General features: G+C 46.1%; 1 protein-coding gene across 1 annotated transcript in view; it reads left to right on the top strand.

Moving 5' to 3' along the window:
* Window positions 1-736: 736 nt before the first annotated feature.
* Window positions 737-18,087, top strand: part of bend4 (BEN domain containing 4) — a gene marked incomplete at both ends in the record, with an annotated part of 51,096 nt that continues 33,745 nt past the window's right edge. The window contains 2 exons of the mRNA XM_084331735.1: window positions 737-1,301; window positions 17,733-18,053. Coding sequence (XP_084187861.1) covers window positions 737-1,301; window positions 17,733-18,053 — 886 coding nt within the window. The remainder of the gene's footprint in view (window positions 1,302-17,732; window positions 18,054-18,087) is intronic.

Consider the following 18,087-nt stretch of genomic DNA (forward strand, 5'->3'; position numbering starts at 1 on the left):
CGGTTATGTGTTGCTTTATTATTATAATACTATTATTACGCCGCGCCTCATAATAGCCAGTAACGGCATAACAACCTTTTTGTTAGTTTGTTTTGTCTATTTCATTAATTCGTTATTATAATAAATCTAATTAATTGACAACTGAATAAATTACCTCCTCAACGTTTATCACGTTTATTTTTCAAACAGTGGATTTCTACCTATTAAATTCTGTAAATTGTGTTTCCTTAGTAAACATTTTTTTTTAATTTAATTTAAAATGGTGTTTATCTGTAAGCTCTTGGGTTGGCAGGTCTGACCGGGCATCATGCATCATGCCAAGGCAGTCTGACCCATTCTGTGATGTGCTCTGTAGATCAGATCGTTATTATGACTAAGGGCTGTGCGCCTCTGGCTTGTAGCAAAATGGCCTCTGTTTCCAGTCGTAGTATTTCGTACTGCGGCTTTTCATATTCATACTGAGTCCCGTTGTTTTGTGTGAATGTAGCCCGCGGAGCGCGCAGGTCCCGCCTGTGTCTCCCGGTTGGCACAGTCGTTAATAGCGGCGCTCCCGCCAGGCGATTGGAGCGGTGGCTTGTCAGTAAATTAGCCCACCCTCCGACTCCAGTGTGTGTGAGGGGAGCACCGCACAGCCAGACAGCCAGGGCGACGAAAATAGATACCCAGCCAGTCATCACCCGCCTGTCACACAGGGACGCGACGAGTCTGACCCGCCTCGCCGTGACACCTGGCCGCGATGGAGGGAGCGATGCAACCGGCGGACGAGGGAGGCCCCTGCGCCCCGAAGATGTGCCGCCAGCAGCGGGGTCCCTACAGCGCCCTCAAGCCCTTCCAGAGCAAACGGTCGGCGGGCAAGTCGCGCTTCTTTGACAGATCCACCATGATCGAGGTCCCTCTGGTCGGCGATTTCGGCGGACATCACTTCACTTATCACCCCGGTCAGCCTCACCAGTTCCAGCCGCATCACCAGCAACAGCGGCTCCTCCACCAGAGCACCACCACCACCGCCACCATCAGCAGCAGCAGCGGCGGCGGCCAGCAGCACCACCCCACTCCTCCTCCTCCTCCTCCACCACCACCACCAGCACCGCAGCAGCACCGCTTCCCCTCCTGTGCCAACAGCAGGCCCAGCAGCAGAGTCGCGACATCCTCCACCTCCTCAGCCTCAGCACCCCTCGACCAGCAGCAGCGGCGGCGAGCCAACGGCGGCACAGCGGCGCACCACGACCCCAGATACTCGCCCCCCGGACGGGGCGCACTGAACCACGACTCCCCAGACTGCACCTACGGTATCAGCTCGGGTAGGTTTCAATCAAACTTAAGGAGAGAGTGGGAGTCTGTGAGAGAGGGGACCCGTGCGTATGGTGGGCCTGCACCGCTGGCCTGTGTGCCATCTCTGTGCGTAATATAGGTTCATTAATATCGTGTCCGACATGGTTTTGGATGTGCCAGGCTTGTTCAGATGTGTTGTGTTTTGTCTCGAGCAGTTGAACCTACACCATGTCACATCACAGGTGAGCTATATCCCAACATGTTCTTATGATCATCACTCTGTATTCTACAGTCAGTGCCTGCAGAGTGACGGAAAAAACATCTCATTATTGAACCGACTATTTCCTTTGTTTGTTCCATTACCTGGCTCAGTCTCTCAGTTCCCTTTCCTTCTCATTATTCTCTCTCTCCCTCTCTACATCTCCCCCTCTCTCCCCCCCTCTCCCTCCCTCTCCCTCTCTCTCCCTCTCTCTCCCTCGCTTTTTGCAGTGATTGATTTGATGCTGTAATGAGGGGGAGCAGTCAGGATTGAAATTCAAGCGTGTTTATGTGCGCTAAAAAAATCAGTAATTAGATTGTGCAACGGTGTGTGTGTATATGTGTGTGTGTGTGTGCAAGTGAATGAGTGTGAGACATGGAGTCTGTGTCTGTGTGAGAGAGAGATGGAGAGAGTGAGAGAGAGAGAGAGAGAGTGAGTGAATGAGTGTGAGACATGGAGTCTGTCTGTGTGTGAGAGAGATAGAGAGAGTGAATGAATGAGTGAGAGATGGAGTCTGTGTGTGTGTGTGTGTGAGAGAGATATAGTGAGAGAGTGAGTGAATGAATGAGTGAGAGATGGAGTGTGTGTCTGTGTGTGAGAGAGATAGAGAGAGTGAGTGAATGAATGAGTGAGAGATGGAGTGTGTGTGTGTGTGTGTGTGTGTGTGTGTGTGTGTGTGTGTGTGTGTGTGTGTGTGTGTGAGAGAGAGAGAGTTTTGATTGATTGGTTGATTGATTTTATTTTATTAACAGATTGCAGAATGGGTACAATACAGTACGGCTCAATACACACAATTGTTAAGGGGATGCAGACCAGAGAAAGACTTTTGTCTTGTTTACATCAGGGTCCCCCATTTTCAATTCATCATAAAAAAGAGAGAGAGTGAATGAATGAGTGAGAGATGGAGTCTGTGTGTGTGAGAGAGAGAAAGAGAGAGATAATGAGTGTGAGAGATGAGAGTCTCTGTGTGTGTCTGTGTATGTCTTGTCTGTATATATGTCTGTCTGTGTGTGTCTTCTCTTTATATGTGTGTGTGTGTGTGTGTGTGTGTGTGTTACTGTGTTTATACCCACACATTCACACTCGCTTATGTCTTTTCTCCACATCGTTCATTAGAGAGGCCGTGTCGGTCTGTGTGTGTGTGTGTCTGGGTGTGTGTGTGTCTGTGTCTGTGTGTGTGTGTGTGTGTGTGTGTGTGTGTGTGTGTGTCTGTGTGTGTCTGTGTGTGTGTGTGTGTGTGTCTTTTCTCCAAATCGTTTATTAGAGAGGCTGTGTCTGTCTGTCTGTCTGTGTGTGTGTGTGTCTGTGTGTGTGTGTGTGTGTGTGTGTGTGTGTGTCTGTCTGTGTGTGTGTCTTTTCTCCACATCGTTTATTAGAGACGCTGTGTCTGTCTGTGTGTGTGTGTGTGTGTGTGTGTGTGTGTGTGTGTGTGTGTGTGTGTGTCTGTCTGTGTGTGTGTCTTTTCTCCACGTCGTTCATTAGAGGCTGCGTGCTCAGAAGGAATGGATCCTTCACAACAGCGACGGGTCGGTTGGAACCTGCTTTAAGATGAAAGCCGCCAAGCTAATCCCCCGCAGTTACTAAATTAAACATTAAACATCACATTTCCTCCCCTCGGATATTAATCTCCTTATCCGTGGCAACGGGAGACGTGATTATTCCTCTGGCTCTCGTCTCTTTACATGTAATCATCTATTCAGTCTCTCCCAAAACCAAGAAGCTATTCTTCAGGCTACATATATAGTCGGGTATAAATTGTTCTAATCACGCTGTGGCCAGGAAGCATAGATTCTCCGTTCCATTGCTGTACTGTAATCTCTTTAAAGGGGTTGCCATTTTGGATCCCTGTTTCTTACTCATTGATGTTGTTGATGTTGTTGATGTGTCCATTGTGTGCCTTTCTCAGCACATGTTCAGCTGTTCCTCATACTAGCTTCGGATAACAACTGAGATGTACTTTGTGTGCACTGTGGCGTAGATTTCGGTAGAGTCGAGCTAGCCTAGCGGTTGGCCAAAAACACCTCTCCCGGAGTTTTAAGCTATAGGCTAGTGGTCCGTATCCGCTTCCATTCATTTGTGCTAAGCTAGGCTAGCTTGCAGCCGGACAGCATTCTACTGAACGCACAGAGAGGAAACTGGTATCTATCTTCTTGTCTGACTCTGGAGAAGACCCATAATGTTGACGTCGTTATTTTAATAATTAGAATATATACCAATCAATCAGCCTAAGTATTATTTTCTGTCAATACAAAACAGCCACCTCCCTAGCTGCCACTATCCCCACTGATTCCATCTACAATCTGTGTACAAAACATGAGGAACATAGTCCTAGTATTGTGGTTACACCTCCTTTTTCACAATCCATGTCTCAAGGCTCCAACATCTATCTTTCACTTCTAGTCCTGACTCCTCACTGTCTGCATCCCCCCTACATGGATTTAATCAGTACAAAATCAATAAGGAATTGTATTTTCATCTAGTCAGCATAATTCGCTGAAACGATGCAAGTGCCACTTTAAACCCCAGCGTTAAATAATCCTTAAAGGAATACGCCAACATTTTGGGAAATTCGCTTATTTGCCATCTACTCTGGAGTTAGACAAGCAGATACCCTTTTCTTCTCTGTGCATGCATTAGGCTTAGGGAACAGCCACACCGCTAGCCTAGCTTAGCGTCATTCACTGGAAGTAGGTGTGCCAGTGTAGCCTAGTTGATTGATTGATTGATTGATTGATTGATTGATTGATTGATTGATTGATTGATTGAAAAGGGGGGGTACACGAGGAGGCAGCCTGTCGCATCTTTTCACCAGACAGCACGGACTCTCAGTGGCGAGGAGTAATGTGTGGGAGGCTCATGCTGCCCCCGATACTTCCTGTCTCTGCTGTACAGGCGTCACCCAACCGACCTGTAGGAGTCGCTGTCCACAACGTCCAATCCCCACCCATCGACTTTCCACCCGCTACCTCTGCCAATTGAGATAGTATGACGACTGGCCCAAGCCGCAGGCAATGCTGACTCTGGGAGTCAAGACCGGAGTCTCTTGCATTGGTGAGAGCGCAATCTCCGCTACGCCACCCAGCCACCTTCCGAGGCTTGTTATATTGAAGTGTAGTGCTGATCTCTGCCCTATTCAGCATTTAGCCTTTCTTTGTAGCCGTTCTTGTTTTGGTCTACTGGCTTTATTTTACACTTTGTTTTATAGAGGCTGAGCCTTTTATGGTAGTTTTCTTGTGTTTCTTTGGGAACTGTCTTTTGCCCACTACGGCACATATCCCTTGGTGGAGGTTTATTGTTTTATGTTTTCAATATAAACTCTGTTTTTAGGAGTTGCCTTTGTGGCTTATTTCTTTTTCTACAATACCTCTTTTTTGAGTGTCGTCCTGTTTTCTGGACTTGACTTATTTTCTTAAATACTCACTTTGAGGCTTCCACCTGTAAAGGTTGTTTTTGGTTGTTTATTGTTCCCCTTCTCCTTAACACATTAAGTGCCACGCCCCTTCCGGGAAGTGACCACTTCCGTGTCGTCCATTAACCCCATGTAAACGTAGTTGTACTTTGTAGACCTAAACCTATATTTTATAGTATAGCAATGGGTCTAATAACGCCGCCGAGTCTCATTGAGCTGCTTCTGGTCAACGTGAACATATGAACATAGTCCGGCCGCTTCTGAGCAATTCCAGGGAAAAGACACGAAAACAGCGTTTTTGTGTAATTCAATAAACATGTTGTCATTTTTCGCCTGATTATCGGATCTTCCTGAAATCAACGCTAGATCATCACTATTATCCTTTGTCGTGCACGCATGCAATGTGATTTTGACCGGCGCGCCCGTTTAGTGGTTATTCATTACACGGATAACTTAAAGAGTCCCTATTATCTCCTCGTGACCCACACACGCAGCCCTCACACTGTGGCCTCTCTCTCTCTCTCTCTCTCTCTCTCTCTCTCTCTCTCTCTCTCTCTCTCTCACTCTCTCTCTCTGGGTCTGTGGCCTCTCTCTCTCTCTCTCTCTCTCTCTCTCTCTCTGGGTCTGTGGCCTCTCTCTCTCTCTCTCTCTCTCTCTCTCTCTCTCTCTCTCTCTCTCTCTCTCTCTCTCTCTCTCTGGGTCTGTGGCCTCTCTCTCTCTCTCTCTCTCTCTCTCTCTCTCTCTCTCTCTCTCTCTCTCTCTCTCTCTCTCTCTCTCTCTCTCACTCTCTCTCTCTGGGTCTGTGGCCTCTCTCTCTCTCTCTCTCTCTCTCTGGGTCTGTGGATGGTCGCAGCGACCATGCCAGTGTTGTTGACATAGTAATCACACAAGCCCCCCCTTCCCCACCATTTTGTACAAAATGTACAATTGGGTTCCCCCCCCCTCCCCACATGCGTATTGTGATAATGACACATCACTGCCCTCTCCTTGCATGTGGCAAACCACTTAATGTCTCTCTCTCTGGCTTCCAGCACCACACATTACGGAGGACTCTAGCCGCGAGTTTAGCGCTGCAATAACGCAAATTGCATTTAAAAGCCTTTCCCAAAGAGTTGTGATTAAAATAAATGGGGCCTCATAAATTTGCCTCTGCCGAGCATGTTGTTTTTTAATGAAATTTTATGAGGCTGTGGACTCCCTGCGCCGGCGAGAGGAGATGGGTGTGGGGGGTGGAGGGGGGAGGGTCGGTGGGGGTGTGATATCAGATACATCTCGACGAGTAAACAGAGAAGGGAGCGCATATTAATAAATGCGACACATCTGCACCAGGCCGATACACCCGGCTCACTGGCTGCACAGCAGGGGGCCGCCCAGTGTGTGTGTGTGTGTGTGTGCATGTGCGTGAGCGTGTGTGCGTGCTTGCGTGTATGTGTGTGTGCGCACGTGTGAGGCCAGTGCACCCTAATCATTACTGGGCGGGCTGAGTGAGATGATCTCATTGAGACGTGCTGAGACTGCGAGGGGTGATGATGATATCCACAGTGGAATGTTTCTCTGGACGGTAGCTGATCCGTGTAGAGACCAGAGACTTCAGCGCTGATCCATTTAGCTTTGTCACACGTAGAGACCAGAGACTTCAGCGCTGATCCATTTAGCTTTGTCACACGTAGAGATCTGAGACTTCAGCGCTGATCCATTTAGCTTTGTCACATGTAGAGACCACAGACTTCAGCACTGATCCATTTAGCTTTGTCACATGTAGAGACCACAGACTTCAGCGCTGATCCATTTAGCTTTGTCACATGTAGAGACCACAGACTTCAGCACTGATCCATTTAGCTTTGTCATGCGTAGAGACCGGAGACTTCAGCACTGATCCATTTAGCTTTGTCACACGTAAAGACCGGAGACTTCAGCACTGATCCATTTAGCTTTGTCACGCGTAGAGACCCGGAGACTTCAGCGCTAGGGGTGTAACGGTACGCGAATACGTACTGTACCGCCTCAATGTGGTCCTCCGGTACAGTACGCGCTGTGCACCGAACGATTGCAACGGTACGGAACCTTTTTTTGGGGAACTTAAATCCCCCCGGCCCTAATATAACGTGCACAACTAACCGGATGCTGTTTGTTCATCCAACGCAGCCACGCTGAGCGATAGCTGTAATTCAGCATAGCATATTAGCCTTAGTATGACGAGTGCAATACTAACTGACAAGCCAGGGCTAGAAGATGCTCCCACAACATTCAAGTCTCCCGTTTGGGATCATTTCGGATTCCCAGTTAAACACAGTAATGGACAAAGACAGGTGGATCGCACTAAAGCTAAGTGCCGGCTAGCCCCTTTCGTGACTGTGATGCACACTTGTGATGCAAGCCTTGCATCACAGTCACGAAAGGGGCTACGTGCCGGCATTGTTCAACTTTATTGCAAACTTTATCACGCATTTGAAACGGCATCACCCGAATGTGAATATCACTGGTACACGGAAGAAGCAAACCCAGCTCCCCGTGGCATTCAAGCAGCATCTCGCTATTAATTCAGACCGGGCCAAAGCAATAACAAACGCCATAGGTGTTTTTATAGCAGCAAATCTGCGACCATACTCTGTTGTCGAGAACACAGGGTTTAAGCACATAGAGCATAGAGAGTAATATAGCCCCGCTACCAAGTTCCCTCTCGTCCGTATTTCAGCCAGCAAGTCATACCACCAGCTCTGTATAAACAAGCCCCTTTCGTGACTGTGATGCAAGCCCTGCCCCTGTATTCAAGCAGGGCTTGCTCATGAAAGGGGCTCTGTATAAACAAGCACACGCTACAGTTGTCCAAGGCATCTGCTATATAATAATCTTCAGATTTACTTTAAGTGTTATTAGTAGGTTACAGCAGTAAGCATTAGTTTGCTCAGTAAATTATGGCCAATTCGTTTTATATTGTTTAATACAGTTAGATAATTAACACTGTACCGAAAATAATACCGAACCGCGACTTAAAAACCGAGGTACGTACCGAACCGTGGATTTTGTGTACCGTTACACCCCTATTTAGCTTTGTCACACGTAGAGACCGGAGACTTCAGCGCTGATCCATTTAGCTTTGTCACACGTAGAGACCGGAGACTTCAGCGCTGATCCATTTAGCTTTGTCACACGTAGAGATCGGAGACTTTTCAGTTCATCGACATCTGAGCAAACCAGCTCACCCAAACTGCCCTTTCTTTAAATGTAGGGTAACCTATCCAGTGGTTATCAATCCTTTTTAGTCTCAAGGAACCACAAACGGATGTGAATTAAGCTTTGGACCGCCATCTGATGTGATGTTGACTCTGGGGACCATCTGTCATGAACCATGCTCAGGGTACAGACAAAACAACGGAGACCACACAAGTACAAGTAATTTAATTAACCAATGACACTATTTACAAACATTTATTAAAGAATGAGTGGATCAGTAATATCAGTGGTGTAGTGAGTGCATGGATGAGTCAGTGTGTGGTGTATGCAAGTAATGAGGTGAGAATCAAACAAACAAAACCAAACAAAAGATCATGGCCAGCTTGGAGGAGAGAGAGAGACAATATGGAGAAGCCAGTCCTTATAGCCTTTGAGCTCAGGTGTGACTCCTCCTCCTCCTCCTCCTCCGGACACACCTGCATAGGTGTGTCTGTGATTGCCAGGCTGTGAATGACAGACAGGTTTAGCACATACACAGGTATATCCCTTAGTCAACCTGTAGGAGAGGGATGGGGTTGTCACACTTCTGATGTGATGTTGACTCAGGAACCATCTGATGTGATGTTGACTCAGGAACCATCTGATGTGATGTTGACTCAGGAACCATCTGATGTGATGTTGACTCAGGAACCATCTGATGTGATGTTGACTCGTCAGGAACCATCTGATGTGATGTTGACTCAGGGACCATCTGATGTGATGTTGACTCAGGAACCATCTAGGGCTGACCTTCGAAGCTTTTTTTGGCAATCGAAGCTTCGGGGCCGAGCTTCGAATTTTTTTTCTTTTTTTAATATATATATATATATTTTTTTTTATCTCATGTTGTGGGACTTGTACAGCACTTTCGTAAACGTTGTTGTTTTTAAATGTGCTCTATAAATAAAGTGGGTTGGATTAATTAATTAAGTAGCCCCTTTCGTGACTGACTCATCCAACAAGGTTTCACTCGGCTGTGTGATTTAATTCAAGGTGGATCGCTGTTGTCGTTTGAACAACTTCAGATTTCATGGGAACTACCTATCCCCCAAATCAAGAATGTTTAAGATGAATGAAGTAAGATTTTGATTATTTGAAATATGGCCTGTGTAGACTAAACTATGCACAGAATTATGTCAGTCTACAAGGTCCGGATTCTACATGGTCCGGAAATGTAGACCTTGTAGACTCCACTACAGACCAATTATCAGTGAATGTTCATGCATTTTTAAGAAGGGCAACTTCCACAAAAAAACAAAGAACTCACCAAAACATCTCAGTAGCACCTTATCTAAATGTTATATTTCATATATGGAGATTCATATTTATTTATGTATTGCATGCATTTCTACATTTTATTTCCTATTTTGTTTATTCATCCCAGTATCTTTCTTTCTTATGTGTGGAATTCTACAAGGTGCGCGCACACACACACACACACACACACACACACCTACACACACACCTACACACACACACACACACACACACACACACACACACACACACACACACACACACACACACACACACACACACACACACACACACACACACACACACACACACACACACACACACACACACACACACACACACACACACACACACACACACACACACACACACACACACTTACATTTAGTCATTTAGCTGACGCTTTTATCCAAAGCGACTTACAAGTTCTGTACGACAAGACAGCAAGAAGGGTACAACTCTATCAGTTGAGTAACAATGTTCATCAAAGTGTTGCGTGTTACAGTGTAGGTTAGTTTATTAGGACAAGTGCATGACAGTAAGGTTAGTCACGGTTAGATTTTTTTTTTTTTTTTTTTATCATTTCAGATAATGGTTGAAGAAGTGAGTCTTTAGTCGACGGCGAAAGATTGGACGGGATTCGGCTGTCCTAACTGGGATGGGTAGTTCACACACACACACACACACACACACACACACACACACACACACACACACACACACACACACACACACACACACACACACACACACACACACACACACACACACACACACACACACACACACACACACACCTACACACACAAATCGAAGTAAAAAGAAAAATATGATTTTTTTTTTTTTTTTTTTTTTTTTTAAACTTCGATTTTTTTTTAATGTTCGAAGCTTGTGCCATCGAATCGAACGTTCGAAGCTTCGAAGCATTTAAGACAGCCCTAGAACCATCTGATGTGATGTTGACTCAGGAACCATCTGATGTGATGTTGACTCGTCAGGAACCATCTGATGTGATGTTGACTCATCTGATGTGATGTTGACTCGTCAGGAACCATCTGATGTGATGTTAACTCAGGGACCATCTGATGTGATGTTGACTCAGGAACCATCTGATGTGATGTTGACTCAGGGACCATCTGATGTGATGTTGACTCAGGGACCATCTGATGTGATGTTGACTCAGGGACCATCTGATGTGATGTTGACTCAGGAACCATCTGATGTGATGTTGACTCAGGAACCATCTGATGTGATGTTGACTCAGGAACCATCTGATGTGATGTTGACTCATCTGATGTGATGTTGACTCAGGGGACCATCTGATGTGATGTTGACTCAGGAACCATCTGATGTGATGTTGACTCAGGGACCATCTGATGTGATGTTGACGCAGGAACCATCTGATGTGATGTTGACTCATCTGATGTGATGTTGACGCAGGAACCATCTGATGTGATGTTGACTCATCTGATGTGATGTTGACTCAGGGACCATCTGATGTGATGTTGACTCAGGGACCATCTGATGTGATGTTGACTCAGGGACCATCTGATGTGATGTTGACTCTGTGACCAGCTGATGTGATGTTGACTCAGGAACCATCTGATGTGATGTTGACTCAGGAACCATCTGATGTGATGTTGACTCAGGGACCATCTGATGTGATGTTGACTCAGGAACCATCTGATGTGATGTTGACTCTGTGACCAGCTGATGTGATGTTGACTCAGGGACCATCTGATGTGATGTTGACTCAGGGACCATCTGATGTGATGTTGACTCAGGGACCATCTGATGTGATGTTGACTCATTCAGGGACCATCTGATGTGATGTTGACTCAGGGACCATCTGATGTGATGTTGACTTGGGAACCATCTGATGTGATGTTGACTTGGGAACCATCTGATGTGATGTTGACTTGGGAACCATCTGATGTGATGTTGACTTGGGAACCATCTGATCTGCCCAGTCCTTGATTGGGTTCAAAAACCAACTGAAGAAATGGTTGCTGAGAAACTTAGGGTAGCGTAGCCTGTAGCTTTGAGTCTGATTTTAAGATGATGTGTTTTTTTATGTACTTTTTATATTATTATTGTAATTGTTACGGTTAATTGAGTAGGTGTGTGATTGACTCCGGGTTGTCAAGTAGGAGGAGTAGCATACTGTGCATGTCCCTCTTTTTGCTCTAAGGACTTTCTTGCGCTATCCTGACGTATTTTTATACTGTATGCACCTGTGTATTGTATTTTATTATGTCAAATAAAATCAATCAAACCATCTGATGTGATGTTGACTCAGGAACCAGCGGGACCTCCCAGGACCCCCCTCTAGCACCCTCTAGTTTCCTAAACAAGACGATCTTTAAAGACCTCTGCCTACCAAATACTAATCTATATTAGTGGAGGGATTATGGGTTATTTTTTTTAACATACTGAGCCATGAATGTCAGGTAACAGATGTGTCCCAAAATAGATACGTAGCATTTATGAATAAAGCCGCTCCCAGCTTATCAGCTACTGCTGACGGTCACGGCTGAAAAGAGGTGAGTCAGGTGATCGAGGGGAGGAAGCCAGCGTCATGAGACACAAACCACAATGGATCAATATATATATTAATATATATTAATTTGGTAATACTATATATTAATACCCCCCCCCTCCCCCACAGGAAGCAGACAGAAGACTGCTGACAAAGGGACGGACTGGGACTAAAACATGTCCCTGGACTTTGACCCAGACCACCACAACCCCCAGCCCCTTCCAAGCACATACTAACACACAGCCCTTAATACACAACCACTTATAAGCATAATGAATGATACTCCAGGCCAGTGGTATCATACTAACACACAGCCCTTAATACACCACTTATAAGCATAATGAATGAGACTCCAGTGGTATCACTCCAGCATCGACGGGGCACCGGTTGAGAGAGTCAACAGCTTTAAGTACCTCGGAGCCTACATATCCGAGGACTTGACATGGACCACACACATTGACAGTGTTGTGAAGAAGGCACGACAACGCCTCTACTTCCTCAGGCGCCTAAGGAAGTTCCAAGTCAGTCAGAAGATCCTTAAGAACTTCTACTCATGTACAATAGAGAGCATCTTGACCGGCAACATCACCTCCTGGTTTGGGAATAGCACTGCACAAGACCGAAGCAGACTACAAAGAGTGACACGTTCAGCCGAACGCACAATTGGAGGGGGGCTCCCCACCCTCCAGAACATTTACAACAAGCGTTGCAAGGGCAAGGCTAAGAGAATCATTAAAGACTCCAGTCACCCGAACAACTGCCTCTTTGAACTGCTGCGGTCAGGCAAGCGATACCGGAGTCTCAAGGCGAGCACAGAAAGACTCAGAAGAAGCTTCTATCCCCAGGCCATCAGGCTGCTCATCGAACAATGAACACTACACAACAACAACCACCAAACGCACATAGCACACACATCCACACGCACACACTCACTTTAAACAAACACACTGTAGCACCCACTCCACACACTTTATAGCACACACCCACTTTAAACAAACACACTGTAGCACCCACTCCCCACACTTTATATTTATTGATGAAGGATTGCACTACAACTCGTACACCTTACTGTAAATTGTACCTAAATTGTACCTCATCCCATTTCTGCTTTGCACTATATAGTACTGTACATTAGTACACTGCATAGTATTGTATATTATATGGTAACTCAGAACATTGTACATATGTCTATACCGAACACTGTGACCTCATTTTCTTCTTCTAAATTACATGCTATACTATGTTATTTGATACTATCTTGTCTAGCACAGTCTCTGGAGCGTAACAGTAAGAAGCATTTTGTATGAAAGTATTCTGTACTTCTGTATGACAACTATTAAAGAAACTTGAAACTTGAACTTGTATCATACTAACACACAGCTCTTAATACACCACTTATAAGCATAATGAATGAGACTCCAGGCCAGTGGTATCAGACTTGGCCAACTACTCAGGAGCCACATTGACGAAACATATTTCTGAAAGAGCCACATTACAAAAACACCATGTTCCTCAACCAAACCAACACCAGGTTTGTGTTGGTGATGTAGGTGATGTGCTACTGCGTGCTGTACCATTAGGCTACTGAGATGTATTACTAACATTACCATGGAAACCTTAATGTCTTTTTAATTGTATTTATTTTTGTGCTTTTCTGTATTTTTCACCCATCCCAATTTAGTCGTTATGCCAATTCCCTTCCTGGTCGTTGCGCGCATTGCCCCACTGTCGGCCTGGGGAGGGTGTAGAACTACCACACGCCTCCTCCGATACATGTGGAGTCGCCAGCCGCTTCTTTTCACCTGACAGCGAAGAGTCTCACTGGGGGAATGTAACGCACACGGAGGTTCACAATATTTCCCCCAGATCCCCTCCCTGCTGAACAGGCGCCCCAACCGACCAGTAGGAGTCGCAGTTTACAACGACCAGGACACACACCCCACCGGCTTCCCACCCGCTAACACTGCCAATTGTGTTAGTAGGGACGACTGACCAAGCCGGAGGTACCGCTGACAGCTGGATTAGATCCCAGAGTCTCTGCGGTGGCAGGCGAGTGCTTAGTCCACTGCGCTACCCAGCCGCTCCTTTACCATGGCAACCTTAGCTATTAATACACATGGCAATATCACAAGCACTGTATTATTGTCATTAATGGTTTCCTCTTTCAATTCAAGTGGCTCAAGTGTCCATGTAGCCTATAGACAACCAATCAGCACAGAGTCCATTTATATAGTAAAGTCAAAACAACTGTAGTAGCCTATAGACAACCATCAGCACAAAGTACAAGATTCAAGATTCAAGAGGTTTATTTGTCACATACATACCAGGGCATACAGTGAAATACGGGTGGTCATGCCCGCTTTGATAATCATACTAAATAATAAAAGTACATATAGTAAAGTCAAAACAACTCCCAGGTGAGAGAACAGGGGGGAAGGGAGATGGGAGGCACACACACACACACGCACGCACGCACGCACGCACGCACGCACACACACACACACACACACACACACACACACACACACACACACACACACACACACACAGTTCTCAACAAGAGTGACAGAGGGGAGAGAGAGACACACACAGGAGGAGAGAAAGGGAGAGAGAGACAAATAGAGACACACAGAGGGAGAGAAGGGAGAGAGAGAAAAAGAGAGACATGCAGAGGGAGAGAAGGGAGAGAGAAAAAGAGAGACACGCAGAGGGAGAGAAGAGGTGGGAGAGACAAAGAGAGACACGCAGAGGGAGAGAAGAGGTGGGAGAGACAAAGAGAGACACACACAGAGTGCAACACCTGTAGATAATGTGCAACACCTGATGATAATGTGCAACACTTGTAGATAGTAGGGATGCCCCGATCGATCGGCCACCGATCGTTATCGGCCGATAATCAGTATAAATATGCGATCGGGGAATTCCGATAATTAGTCATATTCGCCGATCGCGGAAACTGATCAAGTGGATATCTCACTCGCTTGTCTCAGACGCACAGGACCTGCAAACTGCTCCTCCTCCCTAGCCCCGCCCGTACCCGTGTAGAGTTTGTAAACACAGAGGAGGCGGACCTCCTCTGCTGAGTCTAGATAGTGCATTCGACCTGAGCTAACGTTAGCTACCTAGCTATCGTTACTGTTTAAACAAAATTACCCAGTCAACTATTCACTTTTAGTAGGCATTGTCTAACGGTATTTAGCCGGCTAGCTACTGATAGCTCCGGATATCAACAAATGCCCCAGAAGTCTAGTGGTCCATGTTGATATCTCCGTTAGCTTGCGTTAGCTGACGTTAGTTCACCGTTCAAAACGAAATGTCCGATTGAACTAAATAGTTGTCTTAACGTCATCTAGCCGGCTAGCAGTAGCTACAGATAGCTCCTGATATCAATGTCTTATATCAATGTCTTATAACATCTAGTCGGCCAGCTACCGATAGCTCCTGACATCAACAAACGCTCCACAAAGTCTAGTAGAGACGTGTATGCTACCTGTTAGCTCACGTTCAAAACGAAATGTCCCATTGAACTAAATAATTCACTGAGGCGTTGTATTAACGTTATATATCCGGCTAGCAGTAGCTACAGATAGCTCCTGATATCAATGTCTTATAACACTGATTCGATGCGTATTCGAGCTGAGGGCTTGCTGAGCACAGTTAAGTAACGTTATGCCAATAGGGTCCAGGTGCAGCGCCGGAGAATCCTGGCCGTAGCTCTGCTCGAGGCTACTTGAGTATAGGTCCAGGTGCAGCTCCGGAGAATCCTGGCCGTAGCTGGAGGCTACTAGAGTACACACAGACAGTGGAGCTTGTTGCGTGGTGGCGATGTCTCGCAGATAATACAAGTACAAGTCTAATTATATAATATATATATTTTATAAAAAAAAAAAAAAAAAATTATATAAAATAATTTTTAATTTCTTTTTAATCAAAAACGATCGGTATCGGATCGGTATCGGCCGATATGGCTCACGACGATCTGTGATCGGTATCGGTGGCAAAAAACGTGATCGGGGCATCCCTAGTAGATAGTGTGCAAGATGTCACAGTGCCAGCATGTCACTTGCATTTGCCCCTAAAAATAGATTTGTGCGAACCGTAAAAATCATTTAGGAGCACAGTGTGCAAGTAATCACTTTGCGTAGTGGGTGTGTCATTGCGCAATTGTCAATTGATAATATTACACAGAGCAGCGCGGACCAGCTCTATAACAACTCATCTTGCGAGTCACGCTGTTTCTATGTGCAACGAAAACTCTGCAAGCAACGGTTTGCATCCTCGCCATTCCTGTATACCCACGTTGTGCTAAAAACCTTAACTACTGTAATGTTATCTGCTAACTCTAATTAAGCTAACCTGCTAACGCTAACTACTAGGGGTGTAACGGTACGTGAATACGTACTGTACCGCCTCAATGTGGTCCTCCGGTACAGTACGCGCTGTGCACCGAACGATTGCAACGGTACGGAACCTTTTTTTGCTGAACTTAAATCCCCCCGGCCATAATATAACGTGCACAACTAACCGGATGTTGTTTGTTCATCCCACGCAGCCACGCAGCTACACTGAACGAGAGCTGTAATTCAGCATAGCATATTAGCCTTAGTATGACGAGTGCAATACTAACTGACCAGCCAGAGCTAGAAGATGTTCCCACAACATTCAAGTCTCCCGTTTGGGATAATTTCGGATTCCCAGTTAACCACAGTAATGGACAAAGACAGGTGGATCGCACTAAAGCTACGTGCCGGCTAGCCCCTTTCGTGACTGTGATGCACACTTGTGATGCAAGCCTTGCATCACATACTCCGTTGTCGAGAACACTGGGTTTAAGCACATAGAGCATAGAGAGTAATAGAGCCCCGCTACCTATTACTACCTCACCCTCGACGTGACTGTATTGAGTGAAACCTCAGTTGCCTTTCGGGTTTAAATAAAGGTTTGAAATAGGGCGTTGCCTAGGGCCTCATCCACTAGAGGGCACCAGCTGCCAGGCCAAATAAAATGGATGGGGAGGGAAACAAACCTTTTGACAACATTGTCTTTCAGTGGCTCTAGTCTCAAATGAAGGCTACAGTAAAGACAGTAGAAAACTAGAGACCTTGAGGAATCTGTAGATTCCAGCCATTCCTTGCTTGCCTACTGAGGGAGGGGAGACATTTCACTCCAAAGTTTAACCGTAGAAAACCGTCTGAAAGAATGTGAAACAATGACCATCTTATTATTGTATAATTATCGTATAATTACCATTATGGTCTTTTGGAGGCTCTAGCGGTCTCAACGTTAAAGGATCTTCTCCAGAGTCAGACAAGAAGATAGATACCAATTTCCTCTCTGTGCGTTCAGTAGAAAGCTATCCGGCTACGAGGTAACCTACCTTAACACAAATGAACAGACCAGCTAGCTTAGTTGTTAGCTCCCCTCTCCAAGAGTTTTAAGCTAGGCTAGTGGTCCCTATTCGTTTCCATTAATGTGTGCTAAGCTAGGCTAACTTGCAGCCGGATAGTTTTCTACTGAATGCACAAAGAAAAAATGGGTATCTATCTTCTTGTCTGACTCTGGAGAAGACGGGAAGTGCATTTCACATAACGTTGGTGTGTTCCTTTAATGCTTAGCATTACACTAAGCATTAAAGGAACTACACCATATCAATAGCAACTCTATATTGTTCAGCCCTATTCTGGAGGCAGGGGGGGGGGGCTTAACCACCACATCGTCTCTGGACACACAGTGAATTAGCGTCGCCCCTGACCTCCTGCTTGTCCTCCCTCTCTCTGTCGCAGAGAACCGTCTGATCCTGGATGCCTTCGCCCAGCAGTGCAGCCGCGTCCTCAGCCTCCTCAACAACGGCCGGCTGCTGGACGGCCCCTCCTCCCTCGCGCCCGGCATCAAGCAGGAGGAGGGGCAGGGAGAGGCTCCGGGGGGCCACCACCCCTCCTCGGGTAAGCCGCGACCCGAGGAGAGCTCCTCCACCACTACTGAGGGCCCGGACGAGGAGGCCCAACAGAGCCATTGGAACCAACAGCAAACCTCTGCCTTCCTCCGCATCTTCACAGACTCCCTCCAGAACTACCTTCTGACCGGACCCCAGCAGCAGCAGCAGCAGCAACAACAACAACAACAACAACAACAGCAACA

This window comes from Notolepis coatsorum, assembly GCF_963971535.1.
Source record: "Notolepis coatsorum genome assembly, chromosome: 16".
NCBI lineage: Eukaryota > Metazoa > Chordata > Actinopteri > Aulopiformes > Paralepididae > Notolepis > Notolepis coatsorum.